Below are 22,756 nucleotides of genomic sequence, written 5' to 3' on the forward strand. Positions count from 1 at the left end.
AAGAAAGGGGATTTTCAACCTCACTCGTAAGAGTCATACAAAGTAAAATTACACTCAAATATATGTTACCTAATCAGATTCATAAGGATCACAATGTTTGATTACACAGTGGCGGCAAAGCTCTAGAGAAACAGGCACATACGTACATCACGAGCAGGGATTAAAGTGGCACAACCCGTAGCAATTTCACAATATCTATAAAACAGGACGTTCTGTTTGTCTCAGGAATTCTAATTCTAGGAAATTAGTGCACAGCGATATCCACAGGTGTGCAAAATGACAGGTGTACAAGGCTATTCACTAAAACATACGTTTGTGTGTGTTGTGTGTGTGTGTGATATATGTGTCCTATACTAACACACACACACAAGCCAACCAATAGGGAGTAGCTTAACTTGTTATGGAACAGACCTAAGATGCCATACGATGCACTATTATAGAAGAATGAAGAAGGGCATAACGAACTGAGATTTCCAAACTAAGTTAAAAAAAAAAAAAACAAAGTCTAAAAAAACACACACAGTATGTGTGACATATGCTACCCCTTGGCTGACGACAGGGAGGACAGGATCTGTGTCTGTCTGTGCTGATCTGGACACAGAATTTTGTAAGAAGGGAATATAAGAGCGAGCAATGATAATCACTTCAGGAGAGGAAGAGCTGGGACCTGGAGGGTAGGGCTCTGAGGGACATACTGCATATTCTTCTGGTACTTTTATAGTGTCGATTACATGACTGTGTTACTGATTCGAGTAATTAGCTGCATTTAAGCTTTTTTTTTTTTTTTTTACATGTAAAAAGGTCTAGTCTACAAAGAATCAAAATTACAGAAAATAATTATATAGAACAAGTTCATATGTAATTACAGTTATGTTTAAATAATATTCTCAATGTAGATGTAATCATTATAACATCGACTCTTTGTTCACTTTTTTAAAATTCCCCATGTCCGGGCACCCGGGTGGCTTAGTTGGTTAAGCGGCCGACTTTGGCTCAGGTCGTGATCTTGTGGTTCGTGGGTTCAAGCCCTGCTTCGGGCTCTGTGCTGACAGCTCAGAGCCTGGAGCCTGCTTCTGATTCTGTCTCCCTTTCTCTCTGCCTCTCCTTCCCCCATGCTCGCTCGCTCTCTCTTAAAAACACATAAAACACTAAAAAATTCAAAAACAAAACAAAAACTCCCTATGTTAATGCATATATACCAAGGTATCAACAGATTTATTATGTACCATGATTAAATATAATTAAATAATTTAAATCAGGGTTCAGCAAACTATCCTCTCTCAGTCAACTCCAAACCTCAACCTGTTTTCGTAAGTAAAGTTTTAGTAGACTACAGCCGTAGCCCTTCACTTATATATCGTCTATAGCTGCTTTCATTACAACAACATAACTGAGTCACTGCAACTGAGACCTGATGCCCCACAAAACCTAACACACACACCTTCTGGCTCTTTCACAGAATAAGTTTGCTGACCCCCCCGCACCCCCGCCCCTTCAGCCCAGGGGCAGCAGCCCCTACTCAGAACTTCACTTGGTGTCTATAATTCGAACTGATTTTAAATCACTTATGACAAAATGTTTTTACTACAGTTAATGTAACATGGTAACTTCTTTTAGGTTTTTCTTGAGAAATCATATAAACCTCAGTCACTCGTTTTTGTTTCTCCCAAAGCCATAATGTCGACACGAAATTTCATGCCGGTTTTTCTTCATCTACTAGCTTTGCAGCAATAGTAGAGGTATCCCTCTTAAAAGTCATGAATGAAATCCCAGTAAATATCGAGACGAAAGAGCATGTGCATCTGCATGTGGGCCCATCCGTGTGTGTTGGAGGACTGTGAGTACACATGCACATCAGTTGCCCTTGGAGTTACTCCTCCGTGTAAATACACTCATGAAAACAGTATGCTTGAGAAATGATCCCAAGTCACATTTCCCAAACACATACTGGAAACATCAATGCTAATTCCAGATCAGAATTCCAGAGTCTTCTCTCTTATAGACAATGCTTTCTAGAAGCGCCCATACCTCCTTGAACAGCTTGGCTGGCACTGCCACAGCTTTTTCCTCTTCCAGGTAGGACGCCCAGCACCAGGCTTTCTTTCCCTTAGGAGGCAAGCCTGAAAAGCAAGTGAGACGAAGATGATAGGGTTTCCAAATCTAGGAAGTCAAAGGGGTATCCTGTGAAGACTCACTTCCCCAACTACTACCACGCCCGGTATTTCTCAGCCTCTTCCCAGGCCTCCCAAAGAAGCGAGAGCTAAGAAGTAAACTGTGGTGTACAACCAGTTACAACGGTAGCTGCAGAAGAACCTAGAATAAAAGAAGGAGACACAGCAGGAAACCGAGATAGAACAGTATCATGAAATGAGATGATCAAAAAATGCCTCCTGAGGGGCGACTGGGTGACTCAGTCGGTTAAGTGTCTGACTTCAGCTCAGGTCATGATCTCGCGGTTCGTGAGTTTGAGCCCTGCGTTGGGATTCTCTCTTTCTCCTTCTCTCTCTGCCCCTCCCCAACTTGAGCACATGCTCTCTCTCTCTCTCTCTCTCTCTCTCTCTCTTTCTCTCTCTCTCTCTCTCGCAAAATAAATAAACTTAAAAAAAAGGTTTCCTGGGGCACCTGGGGTAGCTCAGTTGGTTAGGTGTCCTACTTTGGCTCAGATCATGATCTTACAGTTTCTGAGTTTGAGTCCCACATCAGGCTCGCTGCTATCAGCACAGAGCCCGCTTTGGATCCCCTGATTCTCTCTCTCTCTGCCCTTACCCTGCTTGCAAGAGCACTCTTGCAAGTGCTCTCTCTCAAAAATAAATAAACATTTGGAAAAAAAAAAAAAAAGTTTCCTGAGATCAAGAAGCTGAGGACTGGCAAGAGGGCAGTGCACTGAGTACGTAGGGAATGGCTGCTAACCTGGGGGCGGCGGGGGGGTGGGGGTGGATATCAATTTAGCAAGGGCCAGATTTTGAGCAGCAAAAGAATACAGAAGTGATAAAGATATGCAACCAGCCAGTATCACTTTTAATCTGGGTTAATTTAACAGATAATGGAAATGAGGGAAGAGTATAATAGCTTGATGGGTAGCAAAACTGGGAGAAAGGTATTTAGGGGATGAGATGTGAACGGGCTAAGATGGAGCTCGAAGAGAAAAAAATCTGAATACCTAACAGGGAAAAATAAATGACTAAAGGAACAAGGTTCCAGAAGAGTCAGGGCCCTGAAGGTAGAAGAGAAGAAGGTTAAAACATTTGTGAGGCAGACAGCAGAGTGAGAAATTTACCCCCCTCTAATCTCAGTGATGTAAAACAGAAGGTCACGTCCCCCGAGAATGTAAACGCCAGGCTGTGTGCCTGAGGCAGGTGGGAGTAGTTCACGCTTTATTTGAGAAATGGAGGGATGAACAAGACAGGAAGGCGTCCACGCAGTGAAAGGCGCACTGGGTTCACGGCCCCGATTTGCAGGGACAGCATGAACAGAGAGGTTGGCAGTGGGGCTGCACAGAGTGGCGTGACCTCACGTGACACGCTGGCAGGCAGATGCTATGGGTCAACAAAGCAAGACAAAACCTGGTGGAGGACGCTGAGGCCTCCATGGAAGTGGCCAAAGGGCCATGATGCACATGGAGTTCAAGTTCATCCAGTCAAGTACAAAAGGAAAGGGTCCGGGGACTGGATTTGTCATGAAAACAAAGTGCTGCCCGAGGAACAGTGAAAGAAGCAAAAAAGGTTCCACATCGGGAGTTTAAAGTTTGAGATCAAACATTAAAAACTTAAAATCTTAGGGGCGCCTGGGTGGCTCAGTCAGTTAAGCGTCCGACTCTTGATTTTGGCTCAGGTCATGATCTCATGGTTTGTGAGTTTGAGTCCTGGATCGGGCTCCACGCTGGTAGTGTAGAACCTGCTTGCGATTCTCTCTCTCCCTCTTTCTCTGCCCTCCCCTGCTTGTGCTCTCTCTCAAAATAAGTAAACTTAAAAAAAAAAACAAAAAAACCCCTTAAAATCTTAGGAAATAAGGACAAAGGTTTTAGAAAATGTACAGAAGGAGAAAAAAACCTACTCAACAGAAAAACATAGGAAGATGTTTTCAAGTTTGCACTGACATTATTCAAAAGTTACTCATTTCCATTTTTTTCTTTATCTACTTCTTCAAACCCCGATTTTTATGGACAAAATTTAATCAAAGAAAGACCCAAAACAAAACCTTAATGGCCCTTGTGTACATTATAATTAAGACTAAAATGTCTACCTTTGTGAAATATTTTCCATTTCATAAAGTCACAAGTAAACCATTTCTTTCGTCAACTTACCCTGCTTTATTACAGTCGAATCACCTCGCCTTTTCCTTCGGGCTCTCTGCGAACCCCTCAGGATTCTTCCATCTTGTTTGTTTTCCTACAGCAAGAAAGGGAAATTACGATTTTACAAGCTCATGAAATTGGCACCAACGAAAAGTTAGAGAGCTGTCAGAAAGCATTATTCTTTTTTGTACTTTTCTTCAATTTCACTTTGTAAGTTTTAAAGAAAGTAAGAATATAGGTCATATGAGAACTGTGTTGCTTTTGGCCTGAGGTCATTACCAAATAAGAACGTTTCCAAGAATTACACTCTGGAACTGCACAGATACTGTTCCTGCCTTCTTGAAGCACTTTCTTCTTGTAGCTCCTTGACCACTTTGTTCTGATTTTCCTCACACCCCATTGGCCCATCTTTCTCAGTCCCTTTGCTGATGTCTCCTCCAATCCAGTCCCTTTCTCTTCTCTATCGAATCCCTCTTCCTGGGTTTTAAACATCATCTGTCTGCCAAATATCCACAGTCATATCCCCTGACCTCGTCCCTGACTCCACACTCACAAACCCGACTGCCCACCTGGGATCTCCACTTGGAAGCCTAACGAGCATCTCAAACTCCTGATTCCAAAGGACTCTAACTTCTGTACTCCAGTTTTGCCTTCCCATCTTCAATAAATGGCATCGTTATCCAGTCGACTATTCAAGCCAAAACTTGAGTTATTCCTGACTCCTCTTTCCTGATGACCCTGCCTCTAACATCTACCCTGAAATCAGTGACTTCTACCCTACACAGCCCTTTCAGCTAGTCTACTGCAATAAACTAACAGCCTTCCTTGATTCCATTCTGTCACACATCAAAGCTAGAGCCATCACTTGGAAACGTAAACCCTATCAACATATTCCCTTGCCTTCAACTTTCCAGTCCCAGCCCACACAAAACAGAATGAAACCCCATTATTCGGGTTTATCATAAAGCATTACATAGGCTGGACCTCTTCAGCTTCACCTTACTCCACCCTCCCTTCACCTGTAAGGGTCAACCATATTGTCTTTATTTCCTCAACAAAACATATTACACATGTTCTCACCTTAAGGACTCTTCCCTAGCCACTCCATTGCCCAGGGGGCTCCTCACTCCTACTTTTACAAACCTGACTCCTTCTTATTATCAAGATCACACAGTTCATACCACCTTCTCTGGGAGGCCTCCCTGAGAACCCAACTGGAAGCAGTGAATCAATTCTCATGCCCGCCTGTACTTCTCACCGTAGCATTTATCATAGGCTGACAGGTCTCCTGTTTATTATACGTCCCCTTAAAAGAATGTGATGTCCCTGCGAGGAGAGACCCTATTCTCCTAATGCTGTTCATCCCTGTGTTCCCAGCTCCTAGAAGAATGACTAGCAAATAATTGGTTGCTCGATATTGATCTGAAGGGAAATGCTTCAAGACCTCAAAGTTCTCTTTTCGTATAGGACCATTAATATGTACTTTAGCAATATTTATGTTTTAATTAGCACATTTGGAATTAGTTTCCCCTAAATATACCTGACATTTATATGCCATTTTCTACCTACTCACATAGTTTTATGAGATCTGTCTGCAATTTACCAAAATGGGATTGACATTTTTTGCCATCAAGAGGAATTAAAGATTCATTTGTACAACTGAAGGTTTTGCTGTTGCCTTTTCTCTCCAGTAATAAATGTCAGCACATCTTACTTCCTCACCCTAAGGAAGGAGTATTATTATTTATTATTCTCATTTTGAAATGCAGACAGTGACATACCAAAGCGGGTAGACAGGTAATTTGTTGATGGTAACACAGAGAGTCATGGAACCAGCCCTGGAAGTCAGATAACTGGCTGCAGAGCCAGCACCTTTGACCATGGTGTTACTCTCTTAAGAAGTGCCCCTGTATCAGAGCACCTGGTGGCTCAGTCGGTGAAGCGTCCAACTTTGGCTCAGGTCATGATCTCATGGTTCATGAGTTTGAATCCCACATTGGGCTCTGCACTGACAGCTCAGAGCCTGCTTCAGATTCTCTCTCTCCTTCTCTCTGCCCCTCCCTAGCTTGCCCTCTCTCTCTCTCTCTCTCTCAGAAATAAACAACAACAACAAAAATACCCTGAGTTCTTTGGTAGTTGCATCAGAGATACTAACCATTTCATCATCCCGATCTTCTCCATCCTCCTTGGAGTCAGCTTTCAGAGATAATTTTGGTTTCTTCTTCCGACTACACTTAGGATCTTCTTCCTCATTGTCCTCTCCTACGTCCCTTTCTTCCTTCTGATCTCTGTTGTATTTATAAACCCAAAATAATGACAGGAAAACAATACCTGTCAAACATCTACATGGTGACTATCATGCAACTTAAAAAAAAAAAAGTCATTTAACCACCAGGAGAAGGAAAAACATTTAACCACCAGGAGAAGAGTGTAGGCATTAGGATATCATAGCTAAGGAACACCTAAAACCATAATCATATATGACTCTTCAAAGCAGAAAAGGGAAACTAGCTTATATATTAATTTCAAAAGGGGATCAGTACTATATGTGAAACAGGTTCTAACAAGTTTAGAATGATTGGTGTTTCACATCTGCCATCCATACTAATAAAAGAATCAATTACTTAGAGATATTTTAGTATTTGGGCAATTTTAATGCAAAGATCTAGCAATTATTAACAATGACAAGTGCAACTAAAAAAGGCCAAGTATAACTTTGTAAAATAAAAGTTGGCCAGCAAAAACAGATAATTCCCAGGCCTACCCTGGTTAAAATACCTGGGAAATTCCACTAAAATGTTTAAGTGTCAAGTCACTTATTTGTGTTATACAATTATATGAAGAAATACACCTTGGTGATAAGCTGAACTTTGTCAGACAGTCCCCAGATGGCCGAGTCACATAGCACCACCAGCCACAGCGGACGTCCCTGTCTCGTAATCTTCAGTCTACAGAAATCTACAGTATTGTGACTCAGTAAGCCACTCTCTATGGCCATCTTCAGTCAGCTGGTTCCCAACCTGTGGAGTTTTAGCTGAGTTACTGAAGACCCCCCCCCAACATAAAAACAAAACTCTGTTTCCATAAACATCAGCGCCATCAAAATGTACGTAGCCCAGAGAAATTTAAATATTCTCTTGCTAGGGGGCACTCACTGGAATCAAAAGGCTAAAGAAAGAGGCAGAGGTTGTACTTGTAGGTAGGACTTAAGCAGTACAACTAAGATCAGACATGACTGAAGTCAGGAGGTCCAGTAACGGGATCAGGGTCCACAGACCTCTAAAGGAAAAGTCTCTGGGGGAAAAAAGGGGCATGAAGGTGTGACAGATGTCAGGGAGCCTCTGTATTCCTTAGCACCTTGGACTCTAAAACCCATTTTATAGGGGCGCCTGGGTGGCTCAGTCGGTTAAGCGTCCGAATTCAGTTCAGGTCATGATCTCACGGACTGTGAGTTCGAGCCCCGCATCGGGCTCTGTGCTGACAGCTCAGAGCCTGGAGCCTGCTTCAGATTCTGTCTCCCTCTCTCTCTGTCCTTCCCCTGCTCACACTCTGTCTCCTTCTCTCTCAAACATAAACATTAAAAAAAAAAAAATTAAAAACAAATAAATTTTTAAAAAAACCCCATTTTATAGATGGAACAGGGCAAAAACCTACTTGTCTTTGATATGCCGGGCACAATTCTGGCTGCAATAGTTTCCTCCAGAAAGACACTCATCTACGTTGCCATACTGACAACAGTTCTCACAGAATTGAAGCCCTTCTACTTTCACTGGATCCTTCAACCTGAAAGGCATCCCAGTCTTCTCTGAAAAGACTAGAAGGTGAAAAGGGGAAAAGAACAAAAACAAAAAAAACACACACAGAAAAAAACAATTAGAACCATGACAGAAAACATTGCAAAACACAAACTTTTCCTTCTAATAATTTTGTTAGCAACACAATAAAAGATAATATTTGCTGAATGAATGAATGACCAACCTACTGTGCTTGGGAGGGAGAAGAGGATGGGCTTGGCAGGAACCACTCAAATCATTTACACAACAAAAAATACTCTGCAGGAAAGATAAAAGTTTGTCTAAGGCTTTTTCTACAGAGTTCAAAGTAAAATAAAGAAAATTTCATTATACTTGACTATACTTGAAGTACAGTATACTATACTTCACTATACTTGAAGATGAAACTGTTAGTAATCTGCAGAATCCTATTTTATGGATGTATCTGACAAAAAAGGCTTATGTATGTTATTTCATGTTTACAACCTTCTGAGGAGTGGGTTTTTTCTACTAAATTGGTTAAATCGACACCTAGTTTACTTTGAAGGTAGCAGAGCTCCTAAATCGTAATTATCCCAAATCATTTGGGAACTCACACTTCCTTTCCCCTGAATTGTTAGGCTCCTCATGCATTCAGCAAACATTAGGTGCCAATTTACGCTAGACACTGATAATGATAGTATAGACCTTGCCCCAGAGAGCTCACAGTCTAGAGGAGAAGACAGACAAGAAAACCAATACTTATAATAAAATGTGATACATGCAGTAATCAAAGCATGAACAAGTTCCAGGAGTAGTACAGAGGAAGAAGTCATTCACTCGGCCTGGGGTGAGGTCAGGGGAGGATTTTCTGATATAAAGCCTCAACTGGGTTTGGAAGGCCAAGAGAAATTAACCAACTGGACAAAGAGGGAAACGGCATCTGAGCCAGAAGCAGCAGCAAGAGCAAAGGCAAGGGAGTGTGAAACCACATGATGCATTGAGAGAATTCCATGGAACCCAGTGCTGCTGGCACTGCCAGAACACGGTGTACAGAGAACAGAACAGAGAGCGAAGAGACAAGACAAGCAGGTGGGCGCGTGCCACCCAGATCCTTGTAGGCTCAGCTAAAGAGACAGTACGAAGTCAGTGAAGTGTCAGAAAAGCAATCTACAAAAGTTCCTCTGACTTGAAGGTGCGGGATAAATTAGGTGAAATTAGAAGCAGAGTGATTCTCTAGGAGGAGTCTGCAATAGTCCAGGTGAGAGCTGCTAAGGGCCTACATTAAGGCAGTGGCAGTGGTCATTAGTAGAAGAAGCCAGATCTGAGACATATTTAGGAAATAAAAACCAACAGGATGGAGCAACAGGCCATGGGGCTGGGGGAGAACGAATTCAGGATGACTCCTAGATTTCTTGCTTGTCCACTGGGGGGATGGTGCTACCATCAACTGAAATATGGGTTACAGAAGAAAGAGCAGGTTTGGGGAAAGGGGAGAAAGAAATAGAAAATGAATCGCATTTCAGACATGTGGAGTTTGAGGTACCTGTGGGACATCCAGGTGGAGATGTCCAGTAGGCAGGTGGAAATACGGGCCTGGAGCTCGGGGGAGAGGTCGGGGCTGGAGATATAGATTTGGGAGTCATCAGCATATAGGTGTTAGTTACAACCATCGGAGTAGATGAGAAAAAAGTGGCAGGCTTTTGGCTAAATCACCTGGGTAGGCTATTGCAACACTGGATTTACTTGGTAATAATTTCCAATTAACCTTGTGCTATTACAGATCTGGCATTAGGAAAGAAGACAGTTTATAGTTATTTTAAAATATAAAAGTTGGTTCCATATGAGTTTTGTTATAGAAATTCACCTAAGAACACGTGACATGAAAATCACCCAGGATCTTCAAAGTTCCAGCCTATTGTAAAACCTAGGTAATTCTTATTTTAAAACTCTCAAAGGAAAGAAAGTGGCAATGCAGGCGACCCAGTCTTACCTTCCTGAGCAGTTGGTACCATCCAAGTTGTGGTAGCTGTTGCTTTTTTAACATTTTCCATCTCGCTCTCATCTGTGATAACTTCCAGGGCTCCAAACTCGTTTACCCGAAACTAGCGAAAATATGGTAGAAAGAGGCAAAACTTACAAAGGTGCTCAGGACAGTAGTCATTTCAAGGTGGACACAGAGAGTCTTTAAGCAAATTAGTTATACTTTAAACGTTCATTTGAGCAACTGTATCTAGGTAAGCCCTCTACCAGCAGTAAGCCCTCTGCATTTTACAGATTTGGGGATTCGGGGAAGTAAAAACAGAACAAAGCAGCAAGGTACTTCTTTTTTTTTAAAAAATTTTTTTTTTAACATTTATTTATTTTTGAGACAGAGAGAGAGAGAGAGCATGAACAGGGGAGGGTCAGAGGAAGAGGGAGACACAGAATCTGAAACAGGCTCCAGGCTCTGAGCTGTCAGCACAGAGCCTGACGCGGGGCTCGAACCCACAGACCGCGAGATCATGACCTGAGCCGAAGTCAGACGCTTAACCGACTGAGCCACCCAGGCGCCCCAGCAAGGTACTTCTTAAGGTACCATACAACCAGCCCTGCACTGTGCTATAGAGATGCCAGCTCACTTAATGTGGCCTATCATTCTGAACACCAGTTGTTGCTAGGACTTTTGTTTCCTACTTCATATTACTACTTCCTTAGTAACCAAAATTACTAAAAGGAGAATTACTATCTTCCCAGGAATCAACTTATCTCACCCGAGCTCACCTAAGTCCAAGAGAAGGAAATCTCTATTCCGGAAATAATGACCTGCACGCCTATATTCTTATATTCCCGGAGGTAGGTGAGGAAGGCTGAAGTGTGAGCCATGTGACCCCCAACTCTCCACTTCTTTCTCTCACTGCTCTTTGGAATTCTCCACCCCATTCACCTCTAATCCTCCAAACAACTGGTAACGTCTACGAGATCTGAACAAATCTGCTAGCTACAGGTCAATTCTATCGCCAGAAAGTACAGGCATTTTGACTTCATGGACATTTTGACCCCAAATGTTGAAAATTTCCTCTCACCTCATGGCAAGCTGCAAACCTAGTATGTTTCTCTAACAGCCTGGCTGTACTGTGTGTGCATGTTGAAGGCTTACCCACTATCTATGTGCAGGGACCCCTCCATCCTCTTTGAAACAACTAGGTGTACTCTCCTATTGATGAAGTTCAAAGTTTTCCATATTCCTCTGTTTTCCCATAAAATAGAATGATATTAGGGATCCACTAATTTTGACAGTTGATGAAGAACTGGAAAGTTCACAATTCAAAAGGATTATACGACTTTTCGCTTACCGTTTTTAGAGCCTTCACAGAAATATGAGTATGCAAATATGTAGCAGTTAGGCTTAAGACCTTCCATTTTGCAATCTAAAACATCTATTTAGTCAACATGCCCACAGAATCATTCACTTAACCAAACTAGATTCAGAGTACAAGTCGGAAAAAGCTGAAACAAAAATTACTAATTATTCTTTCCATCAGATAAAAACAGCACCTTAAGTAACTGTATGCACACAGTGTACAATAATTAAAAGCTTTTTAGACTGAAGAAGTTGAAATAGTTGAGGAAAGTGAAAATGGTTTCTTCTATTACATATTTCAGATACAAGTTCCCAGGTAACATGTGTATACTATACTGAGTGTGTTCGCCTAAAAATGTCAGGCTAGGAAGTGGCAAAAAGTTAAGTGGGAGGAAAGGAGCTAAATATAACTTTACTTTTGGGGGGGGGAAATAAATTTTTAAATGATCCACTCTGAAAACAGAATATTTCAAAATAAAGCTGACAGTACCATCTACTGGGCAAGAACAGAAAAAACAAGCCATAATGATTACTAATTAATGATAGTAAAGAAGAACACAGAAAATCAATTCTGAATCAAAGTTTAAAAAGGCATTAGGCATCACCTTTATAATTCAGTCCAGGTAGGTAATTTTACTCTTATTAGATGCCAATATTAATTGATACTTATTTGAAAAATACAAAATGTGAAAAATAGCACCATTTTCATCACATGCAGAATCTCCTGTGGTGTAAGTTTCCAAATTACTGCTACACTGTAAGCCACCCTGCATTTCCAACAATGAGAAAGAGAACACCACCGAGTGGAATCTTTGAATAAAAATCCAGAGTTATGACACTTGGAAGCTTTAAGCTCAAATACTTTCAAAGTTAAAAGGTAATATCCCCACAATACAACAATTATTCCTAGTTGTCTTTTCCTTATAATGTTTATTGCCAGTAACTGACCTATAGCCAAAGTACAAATGAAAGATGTCATGACACTTAGGGACACAATTAACTCCTGTAAGTCAGGTATCTATAGTTGGACTTTAGGGGATTGAAGAATCCCATGAAATTCATACAGAATGATGTCATGGACACATACATATTTTTCTGGGAATAGGGTTCTTCAGTTTCATCACAGTCTCAAAGGCATCCTATAACCTTGAAAAAGTAAAGAACATTATTCTAACCAAGTTACTTTATCTCAAAAATTAACCCCAAAGTGTTTTCAAAGTATCCTGTCATATGCAAAAAAACCACAGGGATCAATTTTTTTTTTTTTTTCTGGCTTCTCAACTTGGATTTACTGTCTTTCACAATATTAGTACTGCTGAAAATGCTGGACAACATAGGTTGTTAGGTGCTGTTAACATTACTGGAGTTCCACAAATAGCATTCCAGAAAGACTGACACATTCCCTAACATTTTTCCCCCCAATAAAACACTCAGAAATGGGTAATGCTTTCATGAATGGTTTTGGAGCCATGGAAACTTGAAATAATCACTTTTATTTCTTTTTTCAAAGTTATGAGTTCTTTTAACCTAGACATCTAAAAAGCAGCATAAAAATCTATTGAGTGACTCCATTCCAAATCAAGAACATCAAAATTATAAACTCTACAAAAGAAATTTATTAAATAAGCACATCAAACACATCAGCTGACACCGTAATTTGTTCTACTAGTGGAAACATCTAAGTCAATCAGAAAACAATTATGCCTGAAAGATACAAGGGATTGCAAAGGTTTGTTTGGCCTGGCTTGAACTACCTTTAATTGATTCAATGCTCTTTATTTTTGCTTGTAGAGGCAAAGGATCCTTTGCTTTTTGCCTATCTTTAAGAACAGATCCTTAAAAGGCACTGCTGAGGTTAGTATTTTTGTTTTGTTTTATTACTTTCAATGTCAAAATATGAGTTCTATTTACCAATCTGTTTTAAGGGCAAAGATATTTGGTAACTAAAGTTTTCTGAACATTAATCACAACGAGCAAAACTGTGCACTATGAGCACAGTGTTTCTAGTTGGGTTTCTGCCCTGCTGCCGCAGGGTCTTGCTCTCAGTTAAGTGGCAACTATTCTTACTAGATAAGATGCTATCGCTCTCAGGAGTATATCTGCATTTTACTGAGGGATTCCAAATGGCTAAATCCTTATGACCCAGAGGAATAATCCTCTGTGGATAAGTTTCAGACATCATTACAAGTTCAGAGAGAGAGATTGCTTAGGGACAGGGAGCCCCAGCATGCACCTTCCCGCTACCGCTCATTGCCTGCCTGTTCTTATGGCTGGCCCTGAGATATTAGTCTACAAATACTAATTTGCCATGTTATAGAATAATTAGGCAACGGTGCAGTTTCCAAAGCTTGCTTAAACAAAAATGTCTTGTTAATGACTATAATATTTTCAAGGAGGCCCCTGGACACTTGCTGTTCTCCCCTAACACTATACTTTCTTATGCTAGTCCTTCTTTTAGATGCCCTTCTATTTCTTGCCTGCTGTCCCTGACCCACAAAATCTTCATATAGATGCCGACCTATTTTCGGGTACCTGAAGCTCATATGACAACTACTTCCCCGAAGCCTTCCTGATCCCTCCAGCTAAAATGATACCTCTTCTAAATCGCTATAACATTTTCTCTGTATCTCTTTTGATATGAAAACATTTTCTCTCTTTAGACTATAGTATACTAGTGGTAAGAGAATCGATTCCAGTATCAGAAAAGCCTGGCTTTAGACCTAGTTCTGCCAATTATCTTGACCTTGAGCAAATGATTTAACCATTCTGGGCCTCTGTTTTCCCATCTGTAAACTGACAACAACGATAGGAACTACCTCAAAAGGATTAAATGAAAGGATTAAATACAAGGATACAGATAAAGTGTTCATCAGAGAGTAAGCTTTCTATTCTTTCCCCTACTGCACCTGAATGGAAAAAGTTTTTGCACTCTGTTTTATATAAAGGCTGTTTAGCCTCCCTGAAAAGGGGCAAGGGAAACAGTATAAAGGAACGAAGGTTTGAAGCCTTCAACTAGACAGTTGGGCTGGAAAGGAAACAAGATGGCACTGAGGAGTGAAACGAGACACAGCCAGAGGGAAGTAGGGGCCAGACCACCAAAAACTTCTGGGGTAAACTTAAGGGGACTGACTTTGCCACGAAAGACAGGAAACTGCTAAAAGTTTTTAAGCAGAAGAGTGATATAATTTGGCCAGCAATCATGAGGCTTTTACAGAGAAACATACTTTCAAAATGGTAATAAACCGAAGCATATAAAAACCTGTTTACATGATAAGAAACTGACTTCTATGTAGTAGTTGATTGTACTGGCTGAACTAACCTGAGCTTCTTGTCCTAGGATAGCACCGTGTTTATTAGGAAATCTACATGCCTACACCCACTACAAAAAAGTAGCTTCAATAATGTAAAGTAGGGGGGCTCAGTCGGTTAAGCGGCCGACTTCGGCTCAGGTCATGATCTCGTGGTCCGTGAGTTTGAGCCCCGCGTCAGGCTCTGTGCTGACAGCTCAGAGCCTGGAGCCTGTTTCCAATTCTGTGTCTCCCTCTCTCTGACCCTCCCCCGTTCATGCTCTGTCTCTCTCTGTCTCAAAAATAAATAAACATTAAAAAAAATAATAATAAAAAAATAATGTAAAGTAGGCAAAGCATGATGTGAAAGAGCAAATTTCATGCTTTATTCAAAGTTCTTTTTAATATCTTAATTTTGTGAAAAATCAATTTCTCAATCAGATCTCTGAAGCAACTCAGATATTAATATTAGGAGCAAGTGATTCAGAAATCCTAAATTAACACAATCAACTGACTATCTGAATCTCTTCAGATAAAAATGGTTATGAAGTAGAAATTTTTTTTCATTTTTTTTTTAGAAGTGGGGTTTCATACTGTCTACAGTACATGAAGTGAACTGGATACATGGAAATTACCCACATAATTAGATGAGCCTAAAAGTCAAATAAAATAAACCAGATTGTAATACCCACTAAGTGGCTTAATTACCTGATTACCTTAATAAAAGTAATAGGCTAATTCCTAAGATCTATTGCTTAGAAAACCTTCAGGCAATTTAAATTTCTTAGGGATTGAAAGTTCAAAACCTAACTGAACAAAAATTATAAATTTCATCATCCACCTGACATCAAAAAAAAAAAAAGCAAGTGAGAAGAAGGGACAAAAATGTACAAGCAAAATATGAGAATAAAGCAATTTTAAAAAGGCAATTTACATAATATATCACAAAGCCAGAAAAAAATACAATTTGTTAAATGTTTTCCATATGTTATATTTTTCAATCCTTATAACCACCTTGTGACATAGATTCTATTTCCTCATTTTATACATAAAGATTCTGAAACTTAGAGAATTTAAATAACTTGACAAAGCTCATATAGCTACTATGAGGCTGACATTATGAGTGTCTGGAACGGTTTCTCTTTCTGAAAAATTTCAGCACTCAATTCCCATCATATCTAATCCAGATGAACATTTGGAGAATGTTAGAGCAGATAAAGTCCTTAGCATTCATTTAATTCCTTATTTTACCAAAGAGGAAACTGGCCTGAAGAGATTGACTGACTAGTTCAAGGACATACAGAACTAAAACTAAAAACCGTATCTCCTTTTCAGAATTCACTGAACCTCACTGCGATATTTTTGTTAAGCTTAACAGATAGATATGTTGGCACATTGCACTTAATTTAACCTAACCCAACTAAAATCTGGGTATTTTTCCAGTGACAGACTGTCCAAATCTCACCACTGAAGATGAACTAGGTTGGGCTTGGCTGAAATACTCGTCAAGTAGCCACTGGATTCCAGGAAGCCAATTATTAGGGGGCAGGAATTTCTATTCGAGATAGGCCAGAACATCAAGCACTAGAGGGAAAAGCCAATTGACAGCCAGTTAGAGTGATTAGAGGTTCAAAAACCTGAGTGACCAAGTACAAACAAAGTCTAAAAGGCCACAGACAGGTTCAAGGTCCCAGAGATAGGATTAGAGCAAAAGCAAATTAGAATTGAGAGGTGGGGTGGACTGGCTTCCTGGATGAGTGCTTGCGTAACTGTTTCATAGGGCAGCAGAGGTGGGCCTAGAGTGGGTTCGGGAAGCCTTGGGAAAAGGGGCAGGATAAGCACATAGTAAAGAGGCACACTGAAGCATCATTCTCTGAAGAGATTTCTCCTCTATATAAAAGCAGCCTGGTTTACAGGAAGGACCAGCTTTTGAACAAATGATTATATAAAAATTCATATTTATCGTATAAATAATTTAAGGGAGGAGAATAGTCCTGTCTATTCAATATTTTAATATTATCCAGTTTTCAAATGAGAAAACTAGGGCACAGGGAATGTGGTTATTCATTGAAAGTTCTCAAGTTCATTATTACAAAATATATGAAGCCAGGTCTTCTAAGCCTACCATTTCCATATTTATTGTCCGTCATGATAAAGTCAAACCAAGGGTGATCCCCTGGAAGCTATAATTCGACTTCTGCAAAATAAGCATATGCCAAAATATTCTCATCCACCACCCCAAGTGACAAAGACTTCGGCCAATTTGTCAACATTCCAAATTGTCTTGAAAATTTACTGTAGAGGGGCGCCTGGGTGGCGCAGTCGGTTAAGCGTCCGACTTCAGCCAGGTCACGATCTCGCGGTCCGTGAGTTCGAGCCCCGCGTCAGGCTCTGGGCTGATGGCTCGGAGCCTGGAGCCTGTTTCCGATTCTGTGTCTCCCTCTCTCTCTGCCCCTCCCCCGTTCATGCTCTGTCTCTCTCTGTCCCAAAAATAAATAAACATTGAAAAAAACATTAAAAAAAAAAAAAAAAAAAGAAAGAAAATTTACTGTAGAGGTCTAAGTATCATATAAGACCTAAAGCATTATGCTTAATGCTTTTAATTCTTATTTTACATATGTAGTCAAACTCCTTGTAACAAATAGCACACAGATGCACACACAGATAATTGTATTTAATAAAGACAGCTTACCTTTAAGTCACTTCCTGGTAGCGTGCCTACTCCATCTTTCCAGTCCATAACACTGAATACATCAAATTCTTGACCACTTGTGCTAGAGGCAGATTCAGTCATGATTTATTTTGGAACCTGGAAAGGGGAAAAAGGCAGATCATTAAATACTGTACGTACAGATCAGTTTTTATTTTAGTGGTCACTGCTTTGGTTTCCCTTAATTACATAAGTTTCTTGATCACAATATCCTATATCCATAGATCTAGAATTAAGTGCTTCGAAAATATCACTAACATTTTTTCTAGTACAATCCCTGGTAAATTTATGTATTTTTTAAAATATTTACTTTGAGAAAGACAGAGTGTGCATGCGCACATGAGCAGGGGAGGGGCAGAGACAAGGAGAGAGAGAATCTAAGCCGGCTCCGTGCTGTCACTGCACAGCCAGTCACGGGGATCAATCACGCCGATCGTGGGAACATGACCTGAGCCGAAATCAAGAGTCACTTAACTGAGCCACCCAAGCACCCCCTAATCCCTGGTAAATTAAAGAGGAAAGAATATACCTAAAATTTGTAAAGTGTCAATGTTTCTATTCTTAAAAAAGGAATTCACCGTTTCACAGCACATTCACTTAAAACAAAAAATCATGATATATATCAACAGAATTTCTTGCCCACTAAGTAGGGGGTTTTGTTGTTGTTGTTTGAAGATATTGATGACAGAGTGGGTATGGATAAAGGACAAGACATTAAATGTTAATAAGCAAAATGAAACCTTTTCGATGATAAAAAAGAACAAGAAAATTCCAGTCCATTAGGACTATCATCTATGCTAATTTGTCAGTTAAGTTTGTTGTATCAATTCAACAAATACATGGTGTGATTGACTCTCTCAGTGAATTGATTTTTTGAATTCAGTTGAGATATCCACCAATTTGAGGTTCTGGAAAATAGGAAAACAGTCTTAAAATATACAGCAAACACTAATAATAAGGCTATGTTAAGAAAACCAAGTCAACTAGCTAAACTGTGATAATCTGTTTAATTTTCATTTTTCTAAACTGCAAAACAGTTTTCCATAATCATATTGTTAGTAATTGTATTGAGACTGTTATTCTGAGACTGTTGTCTATGTGGTATGGGATAAAAGAAGTAATTATGTTGGTGTCATTGATAAGCAATGGAAGATGGATTAAAGTCCTAAATTTGATGCATTTTTAAACTTTTTTTTTTTTTTTTTTTTTTTAGGGGCACCTGGGTGGTTCAATTGGTTAAGCGTCTGACTTTGGCTCAGATCATGATCTCATGGTTTATGGGTTCGAGCCCTGCATCAGGCTCTGTGCCAACAGCTCAGAGCCTAGAGCCTGCTTTGGATTCTGTGTCTCCCTCTTTATGCCCCTCCCCCCCCTCACACTCTGTCTCTCTCAAAACTGAATAAACATTAAAAAAAATTTTTTTACAGATTTTTGCACGCAACTGGTGGAGGAACAGAGAGAGAGATGGAGACTGAGGCTCCGAAGCGGGCTCTGCGCTCTGAGCTGAGACCCAATGTGGAGCTCAGGCTCACAAACCATGAGATCATGACCTGAGCCAAAGTTGGACCCTTAACCAATTGAGCCACCCAGGTGTCCCTAAATTTTAATCTTTTAATGCATTTTAATCTTAAAAAAATTTGCATATTTTCTAGCCTTGCCCACTGACAGAATCTAGAAACAACCACCAATCAACAGTGATGAGCAGCCAAGTGCTCAGACTGTGGGCTCTAAATAGCACTTCTCTGAGGTCTTCCCAGAGAAGGGGCTGATTTCTGTTCAGTGGCAGGAAATGTGCAAGATGAGTCTGGAACTTCTTGTCAAAAAAAAAAAAAAAAAAAGCAAGGAAGCTATCAAAGACAACAGAGATCATATCAAAGGAACTTAGAAACCAATCTGAAGAGGCTCCTGCTGGCCAAAGAATAGTAGCTGCATGAATTGAAACACATCAAATAAGTTTAAATCTGCGAGTTCATACTGACATTGAAAACAAACAAACAAACAAACCAAGAACACCTACTGATCACCTTTTAAGACTACACAGCAAACCAACTCATTATCTGGAAAAAGAAACAAGGATTTATCCTGTCTATATTGCATGAGATCCATGCAAACTGTATTCCAGGGTAATGCAAATCAATGGCGAGAGGAAGTTTCAGTTTAGAAAGAATCCTGCTAATAAATAAAGAAGGAATGACAGAACTGAAACATTACCATTTTCAATCCTTGATACATTAATGGCTGCAGGCAATGGCTATCAATGACTACTAAGAATACAAACCCAACACCATCTAGGAAGTAGTCTTGCCATGAAAAAACAAAATCAAACCTAATCTGATCAAGTCCATTTGCAGGAAATACCTGAGACAAAGGAACACGTAAAAATCACACCATAAAAATATACAAAATGGGGCACCTGGGTGGTTCAGTCAGTAAAGCATCCGACTTTGGCTCAGGTCATGATCTCATGGTTCGTGGTTCCAGCCCCATGTCAGGCTCTGTGCGGACAGCTCAGAGCCTGGAGCCTGCTTCCAATTCTGTGTCTCCCTCTCTCTTTGCCCCTCCTCCCACTTGTACTCCCTCTCTCTCTCTCAAACATAAACAACATAAAAAAAAATTTTTTTTAATATAAGAAGTAAAATTCAGACTGTCAGAAACTCTTCAGCAACATTCCTCAAAGTGTGGTCCACAGACCCTGGAAAGACCTGAGACCTTTTCAGAAGGTCCAAGAAGTCAGAATCAATTTTCATAAAAATACTAACACATTATCTGCCTTCTGCGCCATGCTGACATCTGCGTGGATGGTACAAAAGCAACAGTGGGTGAAAGTGTCGGAGTAGCGGCTCCCAAGTAGGCAGCAGTCATTGCAGCCTTTACCGCCAGGTACTGATGGTAAACAAATGCTGGTTTCGCTAAACAGCATCCTTGATGAAGCAAAATAGTAACTTTCATTAAGTCTGGATATCTGAATACGTATCTTTTTAACATTCTGTGTGGTGAAATAGAAAGCACCCATAAAGCGCTCTGGTGCGTCAGAGTACCAAGGGAAAGCACCTGTGAACTGTCTGAGATGCAAGTTGAACAAGCGGCTTTTTTCATGGAGCGCATTTTTATTTAACAAACTACGTTTCTTCGGGTTTGGCTATGTGGCAAATATTTTGTCAAGAATAAATGAAGCGAGCCTGTTGACATCAAGGAAAACACTGACAGCATTTGTTGCTGAAGATCCATTTGAACATTCAAGGGATAATCATGATTCCAGAAAACGTGTATCCACCACCATGAGCCTGAGAGCTTCCCAGTAGCCACATATTTTCTAAGGAGATGGGTGGTGATATTGATGAGTGGGATTTTTTAAATATTTTATATTTGACCTATGTCAACATCTAGGAGATTTGCATAATTCAGTGATGCAGTATTTTCCAAATAACCAATGCTTGACGTCACAAAATTATGCATGAGTAAAGGATCCAATCAAAGTACGTGACAGACCGATGGATTGTAATATAACACAGTATGAAAAGTTCATTGTTAGGGTTTCAGACTGCCCACTGCAACTTACCTTTAAGAAACTACCACTTGTCAACTTTTGGTGTAGTATCATAGAAGAATGTCCACCATTAAATGAAAAAAAATACTCCTCCCCTTTTCCAAACTCACATCTGTGTGAAGCAGATTTTCTTTGCACACTTCAACCAAAACAACATACTGCAACAGACTGAATGCAGGAGCAGATATGAAAATCCAGCTCTCTTCTATTAAGCCAGGCATTAAAGAGATGTGCAAAAATGTAAAACACTGCCATTTCTCTCATTTTTTAATTTTGGAAACTATGATTACATTTCATTTAAATTGTGCAGACACATGTTAATATAATCAGTCTGCTACTGTTATTTTTAAAAGTAAATACATAGTTTAAATTATCTATTTTAATTTTGAATACAGTAGATATTAATAGGTATAACCCATACAAACAACAGCTCCTTGGGGTTTTCAATCATTCTTAAGAGTGTCAAGGAGACTTGAGACCAAAGAGTATGAGAGCCACTGCTGTGTAGGATAAAAACTGGCTTTGGCCACATGGACACATACATGCACACAAGGCACAGAGTAAAACAAACAAACAAAAAAATAGATGGAAGAGGAAATCTAAAATTTAGATTAAGAGATTTAAAAGACATTAATAAATCACAATATCATAATTTATAGATCTGTTTGGACCCTGATTTAAACTTTTTTTTTTTTAATTTTTAGGTTTTGAGAGAGAGAGAGAGAGAGAGAGAGAGCACCCATGTGCACGCAGGAGGGGGGCAGAGGGAGAGAGAGGGAGAAGCTGAAGTAGGCTCCATGCTCAGTGTGGAACCCAACCAATGCCACAACCCTGGGATCATGACCTGAGCTGAAATGAAGAGTCAGATGCTCAACCAACTAAGCCGCCCAGGCATCCCTAACCTATTTTTTAAAGAAGAAGATGATGGTTAGACAGGAAGGGAAGCCTAAATGCCAGTGGCTATTTGATGATATACAAAGATGCTGCTTTTTCTAGAGGGATGATCACGGCATGCACTTTTAAAAGGAGACTTCATGCTTGTCAACTGAAATTGACAGATGAAATGATTAAGTTAGGAATTTGCCATAAATCAGTCAAGAGCGTGAAGTGGTAAAATAAAGAGGCAACGTGCTGGTAATTCTCAAGAAGTGTGAGGGACCCAGTTTATTATACTACATCTTACTTCTGTGTGTGCTTGCAAAATTCCATAAAAGAAATACATTTTAAGGGCAGTCTCTTTAGATATAGAATATATTTATTTTTAAATGGTCAATAGAAAAAAAATAAACCTGTATTTCTCTGAATTATAGCTATCTTTTGTTGAAGTTTATTAGACATATTCTTTCTTCCTTATTCTTTCTTTCTTTGTCCTCTTTAAATGAGCCAGTGTCAAATGTTATATATTAAGTCTATTTCTGATCATTTCAAAATTTATACAGTCCGAATTTGAAGACGCACTAGATTTCACTACCATTAGGACTTAATCCTTAAAAGAGGAACTAAGATGTGAAGGCTTGAAGGAGATTAATTTAAGAAACAGTGAATTAGTAAGTGAATTACGACTTGTCCTTACGGTCTCTAGGACTCCTACCTAGCTTGAGATCAGCAACAAAATTGACTTCCCTTGTAAGTGCTGTAGGAGGGGCAACTTTTTCTTGATAGACAGTAGAGAGACAGAATAATTTTTCCCTTGGTGGATAAACTGGGTAAAACCCAAATGATCCATTGAAAAGTTTTACTGTTCTTTTTTAATTACAATAACATTTATTCACAGGTACTCAGTGTCAGACATAATACGTATACTTTGTAATTTATTAATTCCA

At 39.8% G+C, this 22,756-nt stretch overlaps 1 protein-coding gene across 8 annotated transcripts in view; it reads right to left on the reverse strand.

Annotated features, from left to right (window-relative positions):
- L3MBTL3 (L3MBTL histone methyl-lysine binding protein 3) overlaps nt 1-22,756 on the reverse strand; it is a 127,257-nt gene that overhangs the window by 85,740 nt on the left and 18,761 nt on the right. For 6 of the 8 annotated variants that reach the window (XM_040449230.1, XM_040449228.1, XM_040449231.1 and 3 more), the window contains 7 exons: nt 17,369-17,485; nt 10,040-10,151; nt 9,593-9,667; nt 7,949-8,108; nt 6,450-6,582; nt 4,304-4,388; nt 2,029-2,120 (listed from right to left, as the gene is read on the reverse strand). In XM_040449230.1, the coding sequence (XP_040305164.1) occupies nt 2,029-2,120; nt 4,304-4,388; nt 6,450-6,582; nt 7,949-8,108; nt 9,593-9,667; nt 10,040-10,151; nt 17,369-17,470 (759 nt within the window). In that variant the 5' untranslated portion in view covers nt 17,471-17,485. The remainder of the gene's footprint in view (nt 1-2,028; nt 2,121-4,303; nt 4,389-6,449; nt 6,583-7,948; nt 8,109-9,592; nt 9,668-10,039; nt 10,152-17,368; nt 17,486-22,756) is intronic. The other 2 variants (XM_040449235.1, XM_040449233.1) reach the window with 1 other exon arrangement.

This window comes from Herpailurus yagouaroundi, unplaced genomic scaffold (assembly GCF_014898765.1).
Source record: "Herpailurus yagouaroundi ecotype Mexico unplaced genomic scaffold, PumYag 198, whole genome shotgun sequence".
NCBI lineage: Eukaryota > Metazoa > Chordata > Mammalia > Carnivora > Felidae > Herpailurus > Herpailurus yagouaroundi.